Source organism: Eurosta solidaginis, chromosome 4 (assembly GCF_040869045.1).
Source record: "Eurosta solidaginis isolate ZX-2024a chromosome 4, ASM4086904v1, whole genome shotgun sequence".
Lineage (NCBI taxonomy): Eukaryota > Metazoa > Arthropoda > Insecta > Diptera > Tephritidae > Eurosta > Eurosta solidaginis.
Window position 1 is genome coordinate 201,841,351 of NC_090322.1, and position 13,613 is coordinate 201,854,963.

Below are 13,613 nucleotides of genomic sequence, written 5' to 3' on the forward strand. Positions count from 1 at the left end.
TTGTTTAATTTCTACATATCTAAGCTACCTTCACCACCAGAAGGAGTCACTATCGCTTCATACGCCGATGACTGCACAATAATGGCCACAGGCCCAGGCCCACAGATCGATGAGCTCTACAACAGAATAAACGGCTACCTCCCTGATCTCTACAGTTTTTTCGCTTCGAGAAACCTGGCATTATCACCGACTAAATCTACCGCTACCTTATTTACAACATGGACTTCCCAAATGTCGACTATTTTGAACATCCACGTCGATGGCACTACGCTACCGACTGTCCTATACCCCAAAATCTTGGGTGTGACGTTTGAACAGGGTCTACATTTTGGTGACCATGCAGCCGCAATTGTTCCGAAAATCCAGAGCCGTAATAAAATCCTCAAATCCATTGCTGGCATTACCTGGGGAAAAGATAAAGAAACGCTCATTACTATATACAAAACAATTGACCAGCCGTTTACGTGCTACGCGTCACTCATATGGTAGCCAAGCCTAAAAGAAGCCACTGGAAGGAGATACAGGCCTGCCAAAATACTGCTCTCAGAATCGCCACGGGCTGTCTTCTTATGTCCCCAGAACACCATCTACATAATGAGGAGAGAACACTCCCCATCAGGGAGAGAAATGAGATGCTAACCAAACAGTTGCTGTTGAAACCAATGACTTTTCATTTAGAGATCAATACTTATTATACATGAAGCAGTTCAATGTGCTTGATAAGTTTTTATATAATAAATACATCTCCCGTTTCGAAGAAGAGTTAAAGCAAAATCCCAAGGCCTTTTGGAACTTTGTCCGTACAAAAAAAGGTTGCTCCAATATTCCAACCTCTGTCAATTTTAATGGCATTAGTTCAAACAGTTTAGTGGAAACAGTGAACCTTTTTGCTGATTTTTTCAAATCTAATTTTGTTGTTGACTATAATATTTCTGATGGTAGGGTTGATTCTGATACAACTAATTCTTTGGACTTTGGCTCATTATTGGTATCGGAATCAGATATTATTATTGGCATCTCGTCCCTACAATCTTCTTTAAAAAAAGATATTGATGGGCTGTCTTCTTTTTTGGTTAAAAAATGTAGTAGTTCGCTATGCGTGCCGTTGTGCCATATCTTTAATGTGTCATTGTCCACTGGCGTTTTCATTGATCGATGGAAATTGGCTTCTATTACTCCAATCTTCAAGTCTGGAAATAAGAGCGAGGTAGCAAACTACAGGCCAATCTCTAAACTATCAATCTGTTAAAAACTGTTTGAGAAAGTAGTAAAGGAGAAATTGGCTTTTGCTATTAAAGGAATAATCGATCCATGTCAGCATGGGTTTGTTGCGTGTCGTTCAACAGTGACAAACTTAGCTGTTTTTTCGCAATTCTGTGTTTCTGCTTTTAAGGATGGGTATCAAGTTTATACTATATATAAAGATTTCTCTACGGCGTTTGATACAGTTTCCCACAAGATACTTCTTCAGAAACTTGAGTATATTGGTTTCCATTCAGCTTTTCTCTCATGGTTAAAGTCATACCTGACAAACCGAATTTTATTTGTTGAAATCGAGAATATGAGGTCGTACGAGTTCTTGGCAACCTCTGGGGTGCCACAAGGTAGTATTCTCGGTCCAATATTATTTGTTATCTTCATTAATGACGTCGGCTTATATTTAAAGCATTCAAATTATTTACTTTATGCTGATGATTTAAAACTGTTTCGGCGTATCACCACTGTATCTGATGCATTGCTCCTACAGAGAGGTTTGGATGCTCTTAATATGTGGGCTTTTAATAATCATCTGAGACTTAACAGTAGCAAATGTTGGCATATAACGTTTTCTAGATCTACAAGTGCGCTTACGTCAACATACTATATCGCCAATACATATCTTACCTCGGTCAAAGAATTTCGTGATCTTGGTGTCATTTTCGACTCTTCGTTCACTTTCGTTAACCATGTTAACTATCTTATACCAAAAGCGTATGCTAATTTAGCTTTTTTACGGCGTTATGCGAAGGATTTTAAGGACCCATACACTAGGAGTATATTGTATAATTCATTAGTGCGATCTAAATTATAGTACGCCTCTATCATATGGAATCCCATTTACAGCACATACTCTGCTAGAATTGAAAGGGTTCAACGTAAATTCATTCGATTCGCCCTCCTACCCCTTCATTTTGTTAATCCCCTACCACCGTATATAAACAGGTGCATGCTTATAAATGTTATGCCACTGCATGTCAGACGCTCAGTACAACATTTAATGTTTATTTACGATATTATCTCTGGTACTATTGATTGCTCAGCTCTGTTGGAGCAGTTAAATTTTCTAGTTCCTTGTAGATCTCTACGCTCTCATAATATATTCTACGGTGAAGTTCTTAGAACCAATTACCTTAGCTTTGCCCCTCTCATAAGAGGTCTCGAAGAGTTTAATAAAATTTTCAGAATGCTAAATCTTGACCTTGCAATGCCCAGGCCTTTGCTTAAGTTACGGATTCAGTCTTACTATCGAGAAAATTTATCTCATCCTTGAATTAATTTTAGTTACTTAGTTTTAAGTTAATTTGCAAACTTGTAAATCTAGTCAGTAAGGTTTCTGCCATTGACTCAATAAATATGAATATGAATATGAATATGAATACTCAGAAACCTGGGCATCCAAACAGACATCTGATATTTATGAGCCAACACCGCCTAGGGGCTTAAGGAGTCATCTCCGTAAGCATTTTGAGGAAATATGGCAACTGAGAACCCAGCCGTATGAAGCAAAAAAACACAAGCAAGTTCTTGGTGAACTCCACAAACAGGCGTCGGACCTTTATGTCAGGAATTGCCCGGTGAATCCAGTACTCAAAGAAAAGTACCCAAAACTTGTGGAAGAGGAACGCATACTCCCCAGGGAAACGCGTGTCAGTTTTGCTCAACTTCGTTCTGGATACTGTAACAGGTTAAACTCTTACCTATCCAGAATCAACCCCGACATACAAAATATATGCCCCGCTTGCAATGTGACCCCACATGACACCAACCATCTCTTTAATTGTAATGTGGAACCAACGCTTCTAAAACCCCTTTCATTATGGTCCACCCCTGTTGAAACAGCAAGTTTCCTTGGACCCCCGTTAGAGGATATAGATGACAATTTATGGTCGGTCGCGGCTGTTAGGTGGGGCGAAGCACTGCTACAACAACAACAACAACAACCCCGCTTAAGAAAACTTGTTTCTTATTGAAACAACTTGTTTCTAAATTTTTGGTGTTGCTTTGCCCGGGAGTTGAACACAGGATCTTCAGTGTGATAAGCGAAGCACGCTAAACGATAAGACATATACATATGTATGTATAAAATGGGTCTATAATTAAATAAAATATATATTACAAGCATAGGCTTAATAGTCAAAACAAGTGAACGTTATTTACATATAAGGGAACGGAAGTGAACAAGATAATAAATTTAAGTGACTTGCAAACATAACGAAAACTTTGAAAGCTTTTGAACGAATAGTTGATACTTATAGGTTTATGATGAAGCTTTTTATCAACATATTCCTACTTCGTACTTTGAAAGCCCAGTTAAACTTGATATAATTATATCCATATAAAAGAGCTTATCCAACCACCCAACCACATGAAAGTCAATTTCAACGATTATTGGTTTCATACCAATAGCCAACGAAATAATTCTTAATTTTACGCCATATCAATAGTCTCTATAATTTCTAAGTTGGCGAATTTATTCACGTTATGTAGGTAGATCAAATTTTTTGATTTTAATACGTTTTAAGTTATTATTTTTATACTCAGAGTGCTTTGCACACAGAGTATATTAACTTTGATTGGGTAAGGGTTGGTTGTACAGGTATAATGGACTCGAGATAGATATAGACTTCCATATATCAAAATCATCAGTATCGAAAAAAATTTTGATTGAGCCATGTCCGTCCGTCCGTCCCTCCCTCCGTCTGTTAACACGATAACTTGAGTAAATATTGAGATATCTTCACCAAATTTGGTACAAAGGGTTATCTGGACCCAGAATAGATTGGTATTGAAAATGAGCGAAATCGGATGATAACCACGCCCACTTTTTATATATATAACATTTTGGAAAACACAAAATACCTGATTATTTAGTAAATAATACACCCAGAATGTTGAAATTTGACGTGTGGACTGATCTTGAGACTATTGATAAAAATTTAAAAAAAATTTTTCAAAATGGCCGTGGCACCGCCCTCTTGTGATAAAATCAATTTTACAAATATTATTAATCATAAATCAAAAATCGTTAAACATGTCGTAACAAAATTCGGCAGAGAGGTTGCCTTTATCATAGGGAATGCTTTGTGTATTTATTATAGGAAAAACTTCAATTTTAAAAAATGGGCGTGGCACCGCCCCTTTCATGACTAAGCAACTTTCTACGTTTCGGGAGCCATAACTCGAAGACAAGTTAACGGATCGTAATAAAATTTGGTACACAAATTTTCCCTATGGCAGGAAATATTTTTGAAAAAAAAATAGACAAGATCGGTTAAGGACCACGCCCACTTTTATATAAAAGATTTTTAAAAGGGTCGTAGACGAAAATAATAAGCTATATCTTAGCGAAAAATATTTTTGAATACATGATATTTCACTTATCAAGTTTTATTGTATGAGGAAATGGGGAAACATTTTTTTTAAACGGGCGGTTCCACGTGTTATGTAGAAAAGTAATTTATCTGAAATGAAATGTACAAATGAAGCACACGCTGAGTATATAATGTTCGGTTACACCCGAACTTTAACACCTTTATTTGTTCTAATTTTAACAGCAAAAAAGCAAATTTTTTTAGGAAATTTTCCAATTATTTAGGTCGAAGCATCAATAACACCGGCACGCAAAAAACGCTATATATGTACATTGGACTAGAACCATGTTCCTATATTTATTTCGGGGCGCTGAATCCAATTTTTTTGTCAGATTTGCCAATACGCTCACGAAAGCTCGAATAATTTCAAAAAAGTCATAATTTCAAAAAGAAATTTGAAGTATGTATTTGCATTTGAACTCAGATTTAACACGGCAGAAATTTTTGAGATTTGAAATAGCATTGTTGATATTGAATTTTGAATTTTTGTTTGTTTAGATATTATTTTTAACGAAAAGTGCACGAAACTGTCGATTTTTTTAAAATCTACTTAGCTCAAAATAATTATAGAGCTTACCCAATACGGAAATAAAATAACTACAGAGCTTACTAAAAACGGAAATAAAATTTTAAAATATTTTATTTAAAATGCTCACAAATTTTTATTTTTATTTAAAAAAAATGTTTTTTTAAACCTTTCAAATTTAATTTTTTTGTTTTTTTTTTTTGCATTTTGAGATGGCTTTAAAATTATTTTGAACAAGTTTTTGTTTACTAGAATTTATTAAAAAAAAAAAAAACAGAAGAAGTGCTTCTAAAATTCGTAGCTTCGTGCACTTTGCGCTAAAAATAATATCTAAACAAGCAAGAATTCAAAATTCCATATCAACAATGCTATTTCAAATCGCAAAAATATCTGCCATGTAAAATCTGAGTTCAAATGCAAATACATACTTCCAATTCCTATTCAGAACATCTAAACACACTATAAACATCCTTGTATTAATTGGAAAATTTTAAGTTTTAGTTTCATAAATTATTTGAAATTATAACTTTTTCAGATATATCCTTGTTTAATTGGAAAATTTTTAGTTTTATCTTCGTAACCGCAATTTTTGAACTTATGACTTTTTTGCAAATACGTATCTCGATATTTTTAGGGTTATTGGCAAATCTGACAAGAAATTTAAGTCAGCTCCCCGAAATATATAGAGGAAGATGGGTCTAGTCCCATGTACATAGCTCTTTTTTGGTGCGCCAGTCTAATCTATCACAAAAGGATTGGGTATGCAGTATGGTTTTAATTAAGACTTTATGGCTAAATTCAAGTTTGTACCGTAGATAAATACTATTATGTCTCAAAGCTTCATGTATACAAAATCTTTGCTTGTGTTTGAGTTACGCAGTTAATCACCAACAGTGAGCACTGTTATGTTATCGAAAGAACATATCTATATGTAAAAGCTTTTTACAGCCGGACTGCGCTAACTTCATATACAATTTTAGATATCTGGTATATTACAGTACTTGGGGACTAGGTTATGTTACAGATAGCCATTTTTACAACAGCCGTCTATAAATAATAATCAATAAAAAACTGACTGTAACTGTACTAAGAGCATCTGCAATACTATAACGTTGATATAAGAATATTCTTTAAATTTTCTTAAACAAAGCTCAACTGCAGCTTCCAGACAGCATGGATCACGAAAAAACTAATAATTTGTTGATAACAATTTGGTAACAAATTGATAATTAGCCGATAAAAAGTTTACTTGTAGAGTTGCCAAAGGAGTGCTAACAACCCGAAAGTAAATTGATAACTTTGTGATAGCATAACGATAACTTGTTTATATACAATCGATAAATTCTCGATAACAAATCGACAAATTTTTTATAACCAATCGATAAATTTTCAATAACATATCGATAGCTTTTCGATAACCAATTCATAACACGCCGACAAAAAGTTCGTAACCCTCCTTCAATTCGACTACACGTCTATCTCACACACTACGCCTACAATTACCCTGCACTCACATAAGATATTTTTACGATTAAAAATGCATAAGTGAAAGTACTGTGGCATGGATCGGAGAATCTAATAAAAAGTTATGCAAAAATGCGTGCATTTCATGAAAAAGTCACTTTTGAAACTATCGACTATCGCAACTAAAAAATTTTGGTTTTTCAAAAATAAAACTATCATCGATAGGTTTGCAGCTCTTCTGTGCGACAACTGTGTTCAGTCATATATAGAGTTGGGATTCTACCGGGTTTTACCATTTTTATGGGTAAATACCAGGAAAATACCTTTTGTATCTTTTTTTGGGTATTCAAAAATCATTTGAATCGAAGCTGCTTGGAATTATAATTCAGCAATTAAATTTATATGTAATTTGAAATTAAAAAATTTTCGTTTTGATTTTAAACAAACAACCCAGCAAACAGTCTTATACAAGTCTCCTTCCTATATCATATATGAGCCTTATTGGCGGCATATACTGCTAATTTTGAGTCTTTTAAAGACACTATTTCAGCGCGTTTAGGAAGAATTTTTGACATATATTCGAAGCGGAAAACATAGGGGAGAAAATTGTTGTGATAAAACTGCCATCAGGATAAGATAGAAATGAAATAAGTATTAGTTGAATTATTTATTTATTTAGAATAAATTGTCGCAGAAAAATGTCTGAGTTTTTATTCCGGACCTGCCTAGTTTACTGATTTCAATATTTTTCGTTTGTTCATAATTTTCTCATATTGCAGTCATAAAAGGCTCTAAGGTGATAGCATTTTTGAAGACCCATATTGAACTCCAGAACTGTAAGAGAATGTTTATAGGGTACACATATTTACGCATACAAAGCTACCCCTCAAACATGCTCACGGCGCTCTTAATTTAAGAATCCGAAACGAGTCCAAAATAAGTGGGCAATGTAGGAATAAGAAAAGCGTCGAAACGCGTAGAAGGGTAAAGGAAATTTTTATTTTTGCCTTTTATTTAACGGCCTAAAAGCTCCTAACCTAGCGTGCAAAAATTATCATTTATCAAGTATTTATGTTCGTCACAGCGAGTTTGGAATAAATTTTGAAACTTTGTTAAGACAATTTTTCATTTTAATACAAACTGAATTACATTTGTACATTATTGTCACCTTTACTTTTCTTTTTTTGTATAAGCATCGACGTTTTTCCACTCATGGAGAGCTTTTCATGGCAGAAATACACCCGGAGCGTTTGCCAAACACTGCCGAGGGGCGACCCCGCTTAGAAAAATTTTCTTCTAATTGAAAAACCTTATTTCTAAAATTTTGATATTGCTTTGCCCGGGGTGTGAACCCAGGGCATACGGTGTGGTAGGCGGAGCACGCTACCATCACACCACGGTGGCCACCAATTTACCGGGTATTTACCATATGGGTATTTACCCCTTTCCCATCTCTAGTCATATAAGAGGGATTGAGCGTTCTTGTTCGAACACATTTATTGTTTACATTTTACTTGGTTTTTCACAATCTTCTCAAACGTAATGGGAAACGAACCAGAAAAATGTAAACAGAAAATATGTCCGGGCACGAACGATTCCTTAAGGGAGTATTGCTCATGATTTAGACATAATTTTTCAGTGTTTCATTGATAACATTAAAAATGCATTGATTGATGTAAAAACTGATTGAAAGAATAATTAATTACTTACCTTTTCTGTATTTCTTTCGTCTTTCTCTTCTGGCATGTTCTGTGATTTCTTCCATTTCTTCTATTTTCCTAAAATTTAGGTTTCATATTCCAACTGATTTCATCCACTTCACTTAAATGCACACTCATATATTTTTCCCTCCCTAAATCGGTTAGTGCAGCTGCACTATTGCTTAATATATTATTTTATATAAATATCAATTTTATAAAATTTTCCTCTTACTATGCACAATAACACTTTCAACCGGAATTTCAATTTTCTTTTATACACATAAGAATGTAGGTACGCGCATTAGACCGAAATATGAAATTATTTTCAATTCAAAACGGCCTTAACACAAAGAAGTGTGATACTAGTAAAAAATCACTATCAAGAAGGAAACGAACATAAATTTTTAATATTGCATAAAAGACAGTCTAATGCACCTACATACATTCTCGCACACACAATATTTATTCAGCATATTTTTTTTCTTCAGCCGGCTCTTGTTGAGCTTTAGCAGCTTGTAAACTTAAAATTTTTATAATGAACACACAAACAAAGGCAGAAATATTTAACAAACTGACTAACGTTGATTTCTAATTATGATAATTTTATTATACACATTCATACATTACATTTACATTACATTTTCACTTCCTAAACGCTAAGTTATCACTACGCGATTGAGCGGACGTCTTTAATACTTCGCGGCGTATAGGAAACTGGTAAATTGCGGAAACAAGCATCACGAATAATGAGCGAGTGGAGCGAGCTTATTAACGTTATGCAGAGCACTAAAACACTCTGTGGTTCTCTGTCCCAAAAGCCAAGCAACATCCAAGACAGTATACAACATTAAGTACCATGTGCGCAGAAAGAATAACAGCCTAACTGCCATACTTTTACGTAGGACTTAGGCGGTTCTTCCTTATGGCCATATCATACCATGTTGCATACTTTTCTGCGCACTTGATACCGTTTAAGATATTTTTTTGGCTATAAAGTTTTGGCGTTAAGGGGTTGGTTATTGCTTTGGAAGCTGCATTTATACATAGAATCTCTATGGATGCTGTAAAATTGATCTTTCCCATACTATCTTGTTATCTGTGGTTTATGTTTACGTTTTAAATTTGCATAATTTAAGTCCCCGTCTTTCAGAAGTTGGTTAAGCTAAGCTTAAATTAAGTTTGCTTAAACTCTGGTCAAATTTAAACTCCAGTTAAACTACTGAGCAGCTTTCCGGTCACAGTATAAGGCCGCCTTTGGGGTAGGCTTTTTTGTGCGACAACTATGTTATACTCAGCTGAGCGGAGCTCACAGAGTATATTAACTTTGTTCGCATAACGGTAATCCGTAACGGCATAAACCAATCGAGATATTTATAGACTTCTATATATTAAAATGATCTGGGTGAAAAAAGAAATTCATTTAGCCATGTCCGTCCGTCCGTACGTCTGTCCGTCCGCTTGTAAACACGATTACTTGAGTAAATTTTGAGGTATCTTGATGAAATTTGGTGTGTAGGTTCCTGGGCGCTCATCTCAGATCGCTGTTTAAAATGAACGAAATCGGACTACAACCACGCCCACTTTTCGATATCGAAAATTTCGGAAAACCGAAAAAGTGCGATAATTCATTACCAAAGACGGATAAAGCGATGAAACTTGGTAGGTGCGTTGACCTTATGACGCAAAATAGAAAACTAGAAAAATTTTAGACAATGGGCGTGGCACCGCCCACTTTTAAAAGAAGGTAATTTAAAATTTTTGCAAGCTGTAATTTGACAGTCGTTAGAGATATAATGATGAAATTTGGTAGGCACATTACCCCTGTTACTATATGTATGTTAAATAAAAATTAGCAAAATCGGATAACGAACACGCCCACTTTTAAAAAAAAAAATTTTAAGTAAAATTTTAACAAAAAATTTAATATCTTTACAGTATAAAAGTAAATTATGTCAACATTCGACTCCAGTAATGATATGGTGTAACAAAATACAAAGATAAAAGGAAATTTCAAAATGGGCGTAACTCCGCCCTTTTTCATTTAATTCGTCTAGAATACTTTTAATGCCATAAGTCGATCCTTGTAAAATTTGGTAGGAACATAGATTCTATGACGATAACTGTTTTCTGTGAAAATGGGCGAAATCGGTTGAAGCCACGCCCAGGTTTTATACACAGTTGACCGTCTGTCCTTCCGCTCGGCCGTTAACACGATAACTTGCGCAAAAACGATATATCTTAACTAAACTTAGTTCACGTACTTATCTGTATCTAATTCTGTACCAAATATGAAAAAAGAGATGAAACATGGTAATTGGATTGGTTTATTGACGCAAAATATAACTTTAGAAAAAACTGTGTAAAATGGGTGTGACACCTACCATATTAAGTAGAATAAAATGAAAAAGTTCTGCAGAGCGAAATCAAAAGCCCTTGGAATCTTGGCAGGAATACAGTTCGCGGTATGACATATATAAATAAATTAGCGACAGAAGATGTTCTGGGTCACCCTGGTCCACATTTTGGTCGATATCTCAAAAACGCCTTCACATATTCAACAAAGGGCTACTCCCTTTTAAAACCGTCATTAATACTTTTAATTTGATACCCATATCGTACAAACACATTCTAGAGTCACCACTGGTCCACCCTTATTGCGATATCTCGAAAAAGCGTCCACCTATAGAACTAAGGCCCACTACGTTTTAAACAATCCTTAACACCTTTCATTTGATACACATGTCATACAAACACATTCCCGGGTTACCCTAGGTTCAGTTTCCTACATGGTGATTTTCCCTTATTTTGTCTCCAAAGCTCACAGCTGAGTATGTAGTGTTCGGTTACACCCGAACTTGGCCTTCCTTACTTGTTTTTTATTATCTAGATAATTTGTAAATACGGCAACAGCTGGATTTTGTTTACATACAAACATGGAAAAAAATTTCTCCAGCGAAATATATATTTAGTTCTGGAGTTGATATCCAACAACATTATTTAGTTATTCTTAAAACAGATAGTTCTCAAGTTAATATCCAACTTCATTCTCCAATCACTATCCAACCTCTGAGAAGTTTTGTATAATTCAGAGTTCTCTCCTTGATTTCCAACGTTATTATCATTAAATTATTATCCTATTATAACCACTTCGATAGATTTTGAGAAATGTTACAGTTCCGAAATGAATATTCAACACATTTCTACAGTTTATATCCTACATTCGATATCGAGTTGAGGTGGAGTTGAAAAAAATCCCCAAGGTGGTACCACCAAAGCTGTTGGTGTTTGTTGCAGGCGTGCTTAACCAACGGACCGATATCATTTCGTTACAATAATTAACGTTAATAAACGAAACAAAGTCATTTCGCTTCTTTTCGTTCTGCCATATCAAAACGAAATCAAATCGTTTATGTTGATTATTAATTTCAAACTATGCTGGCAAAGCTGATTGATGGCGGAGGCATTAAAGGTGAAAGCATTAGCCAAGCTGATTGCAACTTTTCTCATGAATTTCGACAGTACGAACATTTCTCAGAGTATTTTTGACATTGCCACCAACGAATTACACAAACAAATTACATGGAGTTTGTGTGTGTATGTCCACTCGCTGTTACCACCTTACGGCTTCACCATGGCTATAGCATTGCCAGCACAATTCAAACATAAAGTATCACGTTTTTGTTAACGTTTTTAACGTTAACGAAAGCTTTTCGTTTCGGTTAAAAACGAAATACAATTTATCTTGATAATTTCGTTATCGATAATATTTCGAAGTGTTTCAACAGAAACGGTGGAAAGTTTTTGATAAACGATTAGCTTAACGTTAGGGTGCATCCCTGGTTTATTGTGAGAAGTAAACACCTGGTAGATAGCAGTAATGAAGCGTAGTGAATCAAAATTAAATTATTTATATTTTATTTTATTTTCGTGAAAATATTGTAGTATGGAATCTTGCATCCGAGACCAGTTAGAGAACCACAAGTGTGGAAATAAATTATTTTTGATTTATAAAAAATGCCCTCTTTTCTTGAGTACGCTATGTCCTCGACTTGAGCTACTGTTTCGAAAGAACTCGTGAGAATTTAGAAGTATGCCTAGTTAGTCTCTAATGGTACTCAAGCCGAAATGCTTGTTGGGTATATTCGACGTCATTTGGAATGAACGCAAATAACTGATAGATTAACTAGAGTTTAACCCTCCCAAATCGGCCGCTTACACTCAGCTTAAACTTTAGTTGAAGTAGACTGAAAAACTGCAGAATAAGTTTAAGCGTAGTTTAACTGACAAACTGAGTTGAACTTTTACTGAAAAACTGGACCTAAGGGAAGGATTAGTGTTCGGTCTGAAATATTTCATTGCTTTTTCGGGAAAAATTTTAACAGCGTTTAGCGCAGTATCCACGTCATAAGAAAACGATTATGGAAAATTTCTTGAATCTTTATTGTGTGAAAAAAGTAGCAGCCACTTAATTTTGATATTTCCTTTATCTCTCAGTTATCGATGAAGCGGCTTCCCTTTAAGCCACTAAAGTCAGATTCAGGAATGCATTAGAAGATAATTTGTTAAAGTTAACACATTCGAACTTGAGACGAACTTAAGTTGCAGAGAGTACACCAAACAAGAGAAAATGAACACTTATACCGTTATCGATGGTATATGGCCGACTGTGTTGTTAGTGGTTGCATAAAAAAAAATGAGAACCACATTTAGTTCTTTGTGAAACCAGGGCTTCCGTGTGCATGTTTGTTAAAAAATCTATAGAAAACGGTAGCAGAGGACGTAAGACTTTTCTTAAATAATTGAATACTATTTGACAAACGAATTTTTTCTCGATCATTTCTTGGGCGTATTTTTGAATGGGCTTTTCATTTTTCTTTTGATGTGAATACTAGGTTAGATTAAGGTTGAACTGGCCGGTCCATGAGGACCTCACATAGACTGAATGAGTCCGCAGTGTTACCAGAAGTTTGTTTTAACGACCAAACTGAAAACCCCTATCAAAAACCAGGACCTATGTTATAAAATAACTCCGTCCTCTTGGCAAATACTAGAAGCTTCCTAGGACTTAAGCCACTTGCTGCTTCTAGATCTGACAGCTGTATCACCCCCTTAATAGCTGGAGTCTTAGCCTGGCAAGCGCAGGGCACGAGCATAGAACGTGCTCGATCGTGAATACTAAGCTTACCTAAAGACAAATCCAATTTTTTCAGGCATACTATTTAGTGCATTATTGTTATGGTTTAAGTGCATATTTATTCTTAACTTAAACCATTTTTGCTGCATATATAATCA

At 35.0% G+C, this 13,613-nt stretch overlaps 1 protein-coding gene across 1 annotated transcript in view; it reads right to left on the reverse strand.

Moving 5' to 3' along the window:
* The window catches only part of Hesr (HES-related), a 152,637-nt gene extending 144,171 nt beyond the window's left edge, over positions 1-8,466 (reverse strand). The window contains exon 1 of the mRNA XM_067784575.1: positions 8,332-8,466. Within this exon, the coding sequence (XP_067640676.1) occupies positions 8,332-8,367 (36 nt within the window). The 5' untranslated portion in view covers positions 8,368-8,466. The remainder of the gene's footprint in view (positions 1-8,331) is intronic.
* Between the last annotated feature and the right edge of the window lie 5,147 nt (positions 8,467-13,613).